Genomic DNA, 11,402 nt, shown 5'->3' with positions numbered 1-11,402 from the left:
AAAAAAAAAAAAAAAAAAAAAAAATTGGGAGAATGTATACAACACTGCTTACTGTGGTTTTTCCTGTGGGGTGAGAAGTTCATTTTAAGAAACTTTTCACTTCCTAAGTTAGAGTTTGAAATTTTTTTTCAATATAGAAAAGGTAAAAGAGCATAAGGACCTTAAATTTAGTTAGAGTTACCATATGAATCAGCATCTTCTTCCTAGGTGTATAACCAAGAGAAATGAAAACTTATGTCCACATAAAAACTTGTATGTGAATATTTGTTCATTATTAGTGATAGCCTAAAATGTAAATAACCAAATGTTCATCAATGGAGAATAGATTTATAAAATATGGTATGTCCATTCAATGGAATATTATTCAGCTATAAAAAGGAATGGACTATGGATATATACTGCAACATGGACGAATTTCGAAAGTGCTATATTAAGAGGAAGAAGTCGGTCACAAAGGAATCATGAAATGCTTTAAACAGGCAAATTCAGAGCTATTGAAAGTAAACTGATGGTTGCCTAGGACTGTGAGAAGGGAGAGAAATAGTGGGTAGTGGATTTCTCTTTGGGGTAATGGAAATGTTCTAAAAATGAGATCATGGTGATGGTTGCACAACTCTATGGCTATAACAAACACCATTGAGTCATATGCTTTAAATGGGTGAATGGTATGACATGTGGATTACATGTCAGTGAAGGTATTTAAAAAAGAGCATAGGAACTAAATGTTACAACAGGGAGGGTAAAATAGAACCAGCAGCTCACATCATTTAAAAGTGTACACCATTGGGAAGAGGTAATTATAGACATGGTCTACACTCATTGGTGATACGAGAAATCATGAGAACTGAAGCGTATCCTTTGTGTGGATACTCAGGCCTTGGTGATTTTCACGGATTCTCTGAACCTCATGTCACCAAGTGTTATGATTTGTGTCCAGGATAATAGAATGTGATGTTTTCCTAGAATGAGATCAGTGCCCTACTCCTCCCCTCACCTCAGAACCATCCTGTCTTCTTCGGAGCAAAGCACACAGTGGGAGAGATGTGTGTGGAGTAGTGAGGATGGAGTTCCTGCTCACGGGTGCCAGATGAGCGAATCATTCACGGAGATGAGTGATGAAACGGACATCACAGCTAGATCACACTCACATTCTACTAGATTATAAGTAAAGGATCCCTTCCTTTTAGATTCTTAGAGCATGATACACAGATAAAAGTTTCAAACTGGGGAGAAAAACAAAAAGCTCCTTTGCTGGAAGATTTTCACTGAAACATACCAGAAAATCTGTGGCTTTTACTGTTCTCTTTCAATTTGTGCCTTTCTCTCTGGCTCATTGTGTTGGAACCCTTCCTTCTAATGTGACTGCCTTCCCACCTCTTCTTCGTACCCTTTGTTTAAGCAAGGTGGGGGTTGTGAATCTCCTGATAGTTACAGATGATTTAATGATTAGCCACTTAGATATACTGAAGACAAGGTAAGAAAAGGAAGAGAAAAGACAGGGGCTCTACCGAGGAGCGATTGGGAAGCCCGTTTCTTATCCTGTTTTTTTTTCAGATTTAAATAAAGCCAGACAGATTCACCTACTAATTTTAGGAGCAGTGATCCAGATATGTACTGTGTTGTGTAAACCTTCTAGGAAACGTGGCAGCTGTAGAGCCAGGCATATTCCAGATTTAAAATAAATTAATCCAAAGGATTTGATTGGAAGGATATATTTAGTGCTAAGTGTGTTTGCTCTCCGCGATGAGTTTGACACTGATCCATTAAAGAAAAGTGGGGTTTCATACAAGCTGTGCCCTCTTCTCATGTTTATCCATGCACGCATACTTCACGTGAGTTTTAAACTGTTTGCTTAGAGCTTTTATTCTTTTAAAGATTGTGTTTGTTGATTTTTGTTCCAGAGTGTGTTAGGCCTCCTTGGTAGCCAGGAGACTGAGTTTGCTCTAGAAGGTGTGGACCATGGCAAGCAGGCACTTCTCAGGTTTGCTCACAGGTTCCGTTAAAAAGAAAAAAGATTAGGAGGTGACCTGGATCGTTCTTGGCCTTTGAGCAAGGCTAGCCTCACATGGGAACTTCCAGAGCTGCCTGTTCAAATGAAAGCCTCTGAACTGCTTGTTGACATTAAGATTTGGGGAGACACCAGCCCGGGCAACATAGGGAGATCCCCATCTCTACAAAACACAGAAAAAGAATAGCTGGATGTGGTGGCATGGGCCTGTAGTCCCAGCTGCTTGGGAGGCTGAGGTGGGAGGATTGCTTAAGCCCAGGAGTGGGAGTTTGCACTGACCTGTGATTGTGCCACTGCACTCCAGCTTGGGGAACAGAGCGAGACCCTGTCTTGAAAGAAAAAGAAAAAATTGGGAGACAAAGTCAGTGAAGTCTTCGAGCATGTATTGAATGCCAATTCAAAAAAAAAGTATGCTCTGCAGGGCACATATTACTGCTAGGGTCTGGTGCTTTGAGAACATATGAAAGTGTTGATGCAGTATTCGTTGAATTTTCAAATGAGGGCTAACTCATTTTATTGCATCCTTGTTCATTACTTTATCATTAATTTGTTCTGGGACTTTGCTGAGCTTGTAAAAATGCCAGGCACTTTCTTTTTTTTTTCTTTTTTTCTTTTTTCTTTTTTTTTTTTGAGACAGTTTTACTTTCGCCCAGGCTGGAGTGTAGTGACATGATCTCGGATCACTGCAACCTCCACCTCCCAGGTTCAAGCAATTCTCCTGCCTCAGCCTCCCTAGTAGCTGAGATTAGAGGCACCCGCCACACGCCCAGCTAATTTTTTTGTATTTTTAGTAGAGACGGGGTTTCACCATGTTGGTCAGGCTGGTCTCTAAACTCCTGACCTCAGGTGATCTGCCTGTCTGGGCCTCCCAAAGTGCTAGGATTACAGGCGTGAGCCACGGCGCCCGGCCAAGGCACTTTCTCGTTTAGTTCTTTCAAGAATCCTGGCAAGTTAGGAGGGTTTTGTTTTGTTTTGTTTCTTTTCATGGATAAGGGCTAGAACTTAAAGAGGTTCAGTAATTTGCCCAGGGTCTCACAGTTCAGGGCAGAACCCAGATTCACATCCAGGCTTATCCAACCCCAGAGCCCACGCTTGCTCCGTTTGACCCAAGGTGTTTTTTCTGTTTATGAAAATTCTCCAGCAGAGCCTCATTACCATGTGGAGGCTCTGTGGGGGTTACCATCTCTGAGCACACACCTGATGAGGCCGGAGAAACCCCCAACAGCTCCTCTGACGCAGCCAGGGCCAGCGGAGGGGGTGCTGAGGCAGGAAGAGAAGGCGCTTGCCTCTGTGACGCCCAGCCTTTTGTCCTTGCTGCTTCTCCAGAGACTGCGCTGTGGTTCTGCCCCTGATTTCACCAGGTCAGTGAGTTTTTAGTTGTGTAACAGGATGTCACGTGGGATGTTTTTCTTTTTCTCTGGAATTAGTGAGTAGGTGGTTCTTCCTTGCTGAGTCCTGCGAGGGGTCAGTGGTAGAGATGAGGGTGCCTGAGAGAGGGGAATCTGGGGTCTCACACTTGCTGATGGCCATCATGGCAGCAACCAGAGTGAAGAGAACTGGGGCGAGGGCAGTGTCCAGTGGCCGTGGAGCAGTCTGTGCTCCCTTCTCTTGGCAGGGCAAGGCTGGAGAAATTTTCTGTGGATCAAGTGGGCCCTGAGGAAGGAAGTTGAGCATGAGCCATCTTGCTTCAGCATTCTTAAAAGGGCTCAGCCACCAGGTATCTTCAGCTCTGGGTGACTTGGGATGGGTATGCTGGTGAGGGAAGTTGAGCGGACTGGAGTAGGATCAAGCCAAGGTGGATCTCCCATGTCAGTGAGATGTGTACTCTCCACCTCCAAAAACCTGCGTCTGTACCTTGGGAGATTCAGCACTTGGACACTGTGCCAGAGAGGGAGGTGGTGACCAACTCATGTCAGCCGATGAAGAGAATTGCAACCCTGCCTAGCTTTCTAAAGAGAAATTTACCTCTTCTCTTATCCCTTCTCTGCATCCCTCCTCCCAGTACACAGATAGGGCCTACAAGAAAGACGAGAGGGAGGGAGGGCCGGAACAAACCCCTCACCAGTCCAAACAGCCTGTAAGGTGGTGGGGGGGAGGAGCTAATTTTGCATCATACACGGGACTGGAATTCTAAGTTAGGCTGGATGGAGATTTTCTATCTGAATAGAAACCTGATGTTATTAAATCTGCCCAAGAGGTCCTTAGCAGGTAGAAAGGAGGATTTTGACTAGCACAGTTGTAGAGAATAGTTGCAAGGAATAAAATCAACTCACAAGTTTGTATTTGCACCACAAGTGAAGTTTCTTCCTTTAACCAGTTATATAGGAGGGAGAGAGAAAGACCATCATTTGACAACCTGTGTTAGGGCAAGACCAAGTCCCCCTCCTGCCAAGATCAGCTTTTATGGTCATTTCCCAACCATGTCAGCTTAGGCACTGTCATTATTCAGGCATAAAATGTAGCTGTGGAAATGGCAGACTCCAGGACTAAGGCAGTGAGCAGGCTGATAACACGATGCACACAGACTGAGTTTTCCTATGTTTGATTGATTCAGGGTTAGGGCGAGAATCTGATGCTGTTTCTTCAGTCTTGGCCTGCTCTCCCCTGGCCTCCTTCTGTTATCTGGTCATTTATGCAGTTGCTCAGCCGGTCAGTAAATCTTCCTTGAGTGCCTGTTCTGTGCCGGTTTGAAGGATAGGGATATGGCCATAAATGAGAGGCTCAGGGCCTCTCGTGGAGCCTGCATTCTCCATCCCTCCTGTCTTTCAGCGCCGAGGTTTTCAGCGCCCACCCCTCTCTGCTCGCTCCTTATTCCTGTGCATCTTCTCTGTTGCGGACACTAAATCAGTCTCCAGTTTTTCAGTTAGACTTGCTCAAACTCCTGGAGTTGCTCTCCGCTGCCACAGGCGAAGTCTCCGTTCCTTGCTGGGCCTGTTGTCGAGGACCCTCAGTGCTTTCGAGCCTTCCCTCTTGCGGTAGCTGCCACACAGGAACCTTCGCCTTCACTTGGAGTGGTTAGCTCACTGGCCATCTGGAATGCCGTCCCCTCTCTCTCCATCCTTCCGGATTATGTGACAGTCCAGCTCTCGCTTTCTCTCTGCCACAAAATGTTACCCCTGATCCCCGGGCCAGACAGTTGCCTTCGATTCCAACTCTTGTCGCTGTCACTGTGTCTACCTTTTGCTCAGCTCTTGCCCAGTCCTGGTGGATGTCATCTGTGACCACAGGGTGCCATGTGCTTTCCCTTCCATTGTCAATTCTAAGCTGAAGGCCGCAGGAACAGCTTCTTTTGATTCCACTTAACGCCTGGCTTAGTAGGTGTCCACAGAGTGTTGACTTTGCTTCATTTATTAACTTCTCTGCACCCAAAGACACTGATATTCTCAAACAGCAAAAGAGCCTTGTGTTAGGAAACAGGGTACTTTTCCAGTCCTACTTTTCACCTGTCTGTTGTGTTTCTTAAACATACATTGAAACTGAAGTGTCCACCTTTATTGCTTTATCTACTTGAGAAGTTTTAGGACCTGAAATGAATAGTTTTTCTTTAGTTGTGAAATGGAGTTCTCAGTCAAAGGGACAGAGGGCCGTATTTGCTGTAGTAATAGCGATTTGTTTATGTAAGGCATGCTATATCTTACCGCACACGCATACGCATAAAATGTCCAAGATAACTTATTGAATTTTTATTAATTGTAAAACCGTATCTCCTGCTTTAAGGGTCCAGCTTTTGCTGCATTATCATGATAGGTCCTGTAAAAGAGGTGAAAATCCTAAGAAATTACACTTTAGATGGTAGATGAAATATTGCCACCTTCTGTTCATTCTGAGAAGTGCACATTGATGTTCAGGAGGTTATTTGTATTACTCCTTTGCTTTTAAGGAAGACTACCAGTCAGTTCTCCCAGATCAGAGATAATCAGCTATTTCATCATGTGTACATGGAGTCTTAATTATAGATTAAAATAATAATATTTTAATTTTTGTTTTTAAAAAATTGATTCCACATTCTAACTTTTGTAGACTATTTTTTTTTTTTTTTTTTTTTTTTAAATCTCCGCTTGGGATAGCCCTCGTGTCTTTGTGGGTAAAGGAGAAGAATGGTCAGTAACATGGGGTCTCGCTCTGTCACCTAGGCTGGAGTTCAGTGGCACGATCACAGCTCACTGCAGCCTTGACCTCCCAGGCTCAAGCAGTCCTCCCACCTCTGCCTCCCAAGTAGCTGGGACTAGTCACATGCCACCACATCTGGCTAATTTTTGCGTTTTTTGAAGAAATGGGGTTTTGCCATGTTGTGCAGGCTGATCTTGAACTCCTGAGCTCAAGAGATCTCCCCACCTCCGCCTCCCAGAATGCTGGAATTCCAGGCATGAGCCACTGTGCCTGGCTGGTTTTTGTTTGTTATGCTTTTTAAAAAAGAGTATCTCTGTGGTATGTGGTGAATACGCTTAACTTGAATTAGTCAAGATACAGCATAAATGTAAGGTTCATGTCACATAACGATACTTGCAAGTGTCCTATTAATTCTATTTATGTTGCTTGTTATAAAAGATAAACCAATATTTTTGAAAAATTATGCAAAGCAGTGATATTTTATAATAGTTTTGGAAGAACAACATCTATAGGTAATTTTAGAAAAGTTTTCCCTACAAAATATTTATACTTTTTAAAGTGTGAATGTAAGTTGTCTTGAAATGCATTATTTTAATATTTTGTCTTGATTAAGGCCAGACTCTGTATTCTCGCAGCATGCCTGGGAGAAAGATGATGCTCTTTTGTAGATGGGAGCAGTGTCCTGAGGGGCTCATGTGCCCCAGCTGATGTCACATGAGCCAAGTCATGGAGCAGGGCTACTATTGAAATGTGAGGTGTCTGCCAGCCTGGGCCCCTATGGCAACGGCCTGTCCTCTGCTGTTTTCACTTCTAATACACTTCATTTCTGTTATTTCAATTACAAACTTCATATATGCCCTCCGTATCGATGAAAGATTATGGGGGCTTCCAAAGTAGTACTGATGGCATTCCCCTGTTGCCTGCCACGCTGTCTTTCTGCTGTAATTGCTGCCAAATTGCTACCGTTTTCTATACATTTTTATCCTGTTTGATAAGCATGCAAAAACTTAAAGACATATTTGTAAGTTGGTTTTATAAAAATGGGTGACTGTATGAATAATATTCTGTAGCTTACTCTTTTCAGTTGTCATGGGCCAGTGCCAAGTCTATGCACAGAGGGTCCCTGACTTAATGGTTCGACCTACATGATTTTCTGACTGTTTACAATGGTGCAAAAGCAACAGACATTCAGAAACTGTACTTCTGTTGTGATGCTGGGCAGCAGCAGCGGGCGCAGCTCCCAGTTTGCCACGCACTTTCAACTTAGGACATTTTCAACGTACACTGGGCTCATCATGACATAACCCCATCGTAAGCCTCAGAGCTTCTGTCTGTCTGCTGTGTGATCTGTGCCCTCCTTCTTGGTCACTGCTTGCAGGCCAGGGCATGGTAAACCTTCGTGTATACTGCCATTGCCCTATTGAGATAGTCATGGGTTTTCAGCTTTTTTCAATAAACATTCTTGGGCATCTATTTTTATGTGCTGGTACTTTTAATTTTGTGAGATGTTTAGAAGATCTGTGTCAAAGAACATAAGTGTCTTTAACTTTAAACTTAGCTCTTTTGGCTTTTTAAAAAGTACTATGGTACATTGTGCTTTCAAAAGTAGATATTTTTTTCCGGTGGTGAGTTCCTAGCTTAGGTTCTCTGCCTGGGACAGCCTTCCTGTCCTTGGTGGGTGCAGGAGAATGGTCAGTGAGTGCTGTTTTCTAGGATGTGATGACCTGCTTAATAAAATAGCAAGAATGTTTACCCATTCTAGAAACCGATGTATTTCCCAGCTAAAGTAGGACTTGTCCCCTTCTTGATTTTAGCCACACAGGGCTAGGACAGTGTTTGCATTTAATACATTTCTTCTAAGACCACTATGACTTAACCTAGTTTGCACCTGGAGACCCCACCTTCCCGTATGCAAAATTATAATAATGAAGGTGATCAGAAAGCCCAATAGATCTCTAGATTTAAATAAGGTGGCTGGTGGGAATGTCTCTGGAGATGTGGTTGCATTCCTTCTCTTCATTTTATTCAGTAATTCCTGCTCAAGGTTTAATTGGGCATCTGAGGGATCTTGTGGGCCGATCAGAATGATGCAGCCATTCCTATTTGATAACATGTTTATTGGTCATATAATAAGAGAGGATATAACAATGTATACAGCCTTATTCTGACAGCTGTTTCTGCTGATATTCTTCTGCCAACCTACGGGTTATACGTGGTATTAAATTGGACTACGTGGTTCCATCACAGAATTCCACATTCAGTTTGGCATCTCTGACGGGGACTGCAAGAGACATCTCCAGAAGAGTTTATCAGTACACTGCTTTCCAGCTAAGAAAATGTGACCAACACCGACAAATTCATGCTGTTGAATATAAGCTCAGCAGAAGTGCCTGAAGCTATGTAGTTCAGTGCAAGGTTGCAGTGATTCAAATAAGCATATTATGTTTCCGCACATCATTCTGAATGCTTTGATTGGGTATCCATGAAATGTTTTGGTTGTTTCTTCATTGTTTCATCAATGTAATTGATGACTGTTCTGTTTTGCTGACCACTGCAGCTTAATGCAATGGCAAATCGCGCTGCAGGGAAAGGCTATGAGAATGAAGACAATTATTCCAATATCAAGTTTCAGTTTATCGGGATAGAGAACATCCATGTCATGAGGAACAGTCTGCAGAAAATGCTGGAAGGTAAACCATTTCCTTATGCACAGCATTAAAATGCAGTTAAGTATTTTGATGCCAAAAGGGAATAAGATAGTCTTGATTTTAAATGTTTTTTTTTTTTTTTTTTACATAGGTGTGATAATTTGGGAAGAATACCATGTTACAATGGCTTTTTAAACACTGAAGAACCTTTCTCTTATTTTGTAAGCATCACTGTGAGGTGGCTTTGTCATTTGGTGGTTAGCAGTCAGGACTCTACAATGATAGTTAACATCTAAGGTCAAAGTGCACAGGGATGTTTTTGTTTCTTCTTCATAATGTTAGTTTGATCCACATTCAAGGCCATTTAGGAATAAGACAATCCTACATTTTAAGCAATAACCAACCATTCTTGTATGGAGATCAGGTTCAAAAACTGTATCCTTGCTGAATGGCCATCCGAAGGGACCCTCATTTCTAAAACAGCGGCCACCACAATACACATGCATGTAACCTCCTGATACCTCCACACACACTTCGACATGTACAGCAAACACTACAAGACACGTACCCCCAGACTTATATACTTGTGTGGACAGGAAATTAAAGAGTTGGATTACGTAATAGAGAAGAGTTGTTCATGTGGCCAAGCCAGCCATATGCTGATGAGCAGAAATTCTGCATTTCAAGCAAAAGCAGCTTAGTCTGCTGCTTCTGCTCCTTGTGATCGCAGTGACCCCGATAGGAATCTGTCACTGTAGTCTACCACTTCCGGCTCTGCGAACTGGGAAAAGACAGGATGATGAAACCATGGCCTTGTGCCTTGGCTGTCCATGCAGTGTCTGCGCTTCTGGGGAAAGCCCTGGAGAGCTGGAGCTGGGAGCCAGGGAAGTGGGCTGTCTTGATTGGAAATGCAGGCTCTGAAATGAAGAGGGACAAAGGAGGTGCTGAATTATTTTTTCCAGGAATCCACGTTTGCTCTCAGTTGCTTATGCCGTTCTTTGTTTAATCAGAACACCCTAACGTTGGGATTGGAGAAATCTGAGTGTCACAAACAGGCCTAATTTCCATTCTGTTTCCTGGACTTTCTGGTTCATCTCAGTCATTATGAAACTTTGAACACATCAGTTAACTTGTTTGGGGCTCCATTACCTGCTGCAAAATGACAGGATTAGGCCAATACTTTCTATGGGTCTTCCAGCTGTGACAAATTTGATGCCTCACTTTAGTAGAAATCCCTTCCTACATCTGAAAACATCTCAGCCCCAGAGCCATTTCCATCTTCTGTACATAGTTGGCAGTCAGTCTCTCAGGTCACAGTGACAATACCTGGATATTCTCTCAAGTCACAGCGATCATACCCTGGGCATGATTATTTGAGCAACTTAAACTTTTAAGAGATTATCATGCACAGTTTGGCTGTTCCTGCTATAAACTATGTTTTTTATGTGTTGAAAAACTGTACTAGCTTGGTACTATTATTGGAAAGGTAGTCTGACTTTAGTCTGAAGACTGTTCATCATTTATCAGGATCATTAAGTTATGCTTTAAAGTTTTTATTTAGTCATTTCATAAGATGACTTGGAGAACATAAATATTCTTCTATACAGAGTGTTGCTCCTACCAGTGCTGACAGCATATACATTTGGCTTTTGTTTTTAAATGGGTAATTCTATGGTTTCTTGTTAGGAGCCATTTCTCCTGCCTTTACGCCTGTGGTCTGACTCACTACTGTTTTCTGAAGAACATGCAAACTGACCAAGTTCCGGAGGGCAGCTGTCTGTTTCATAAGGGAACATGGTGCTTTCACATAACTTTTCCAGCTACGTGCAGTGCAGTAGGCAAGGATATCTTTCTGGATGCTTGTATGTGGTCTTGACCAATGTTTGACTATCTGTTTTTACTGAGTAAATTATAAACCACTGCGGAGGCTGAGCTGGTAAGGAAGTGTTGCAATCAGACCCACCTTCTAAGGCTTTCCCTCCTTCAAACAGCTATCCTTGGCATCAGAGAGATATGAAGATTCGTACTGCTGGTCACTTGGTAGGCAGAGGAATGAATGATGCATTTCATTCATGATTATTATTTTCTGAATTATTTTTTTACCATTGTTATGGATATAATCAGAATAGATTCTGAATAACAGAAGAGTAAAATTGTTTGCATTCTGGTTTCAAACAGCTCTCTGTGAGCAAGACCTGCAAGATATTTCGTCAGAAACTGAAATCTAGGGCCAAGTTCACATCCTGTGTAGGTCCGCTATAGAGATGATTTAATTTTAACTTCGATTTGTAAGTTTCAACCGAACTATTTTTGTGGGATCTATACTTCCTAAGGAGAGAAAATGATGCCTTTCAGTCACATAGCAAGCAATTTTGTAATTTAATGAAATGATTTTCACAATAGTTTGCCTTTTGATAATATAGATGATGGCTTTTCCCTCAAGTAATAAGAAGATACCCAGTATTTTCTTTTCTTTTTTTTGTTTTAAATTTTTAAGTTCTGGGGTACGTGTGCAGGATGTACAGGTTTGTTACATAGGTAAATGTGTGCCATGGTGGTTTGCTGCACCTGTCAACCCATCACCTAAGTATTAAGTCCAGCAGGCATTAGCTATTTTCCTAATGCTCTCCCTCTGT

The 11,402-nt window shown here is 42.4% G+C and overlaps 1 protein-coding gene across 3 annotated transcripts in view; it reads left to right on the top strand.

The window, feature by feature from the left end:
* The window catches only part of MTMR7 (myotubularin related protein 7), a 117,148-nt gene that overhangs the window by 76,488 nt on the left and 29,258 nt on the right, over positions 1-11,402 (top strand). For all 3 annotated transcript variants that reach the window (XM_017867203.1, XM_017867205.1, XM_017867204.1), the window contains one exon: positions 8,676-8,808. In XM_017867203.1, coding sequence (XP_017722692.1) covers positions 8,676-8,808 — 133 coding nt within the window. The remainder of the gene's footprint in view (positions 1-8,675; positions 8,809-11,402) is intronic.

This window comes from Rhinopithecus bieti, unplaced genomic scaffold, assembly GCF_001698545.2.
Source record: "Rhinopithecus bieti isolate Rb0 unplaced genomic scaffold, ASM169854v2 scaffold_2888, whole genome shotgun sequence".
Taxonomy (NCBI): Eukaryota; Metazoa; Chordata; class Mammalia; order Primates; family Cercopithecidae; genus Rhinopithecus; species Rhinopithecus bieti.
This window is presented reverse-complemented; position numbering and strand designations above follow the sequence as displayed.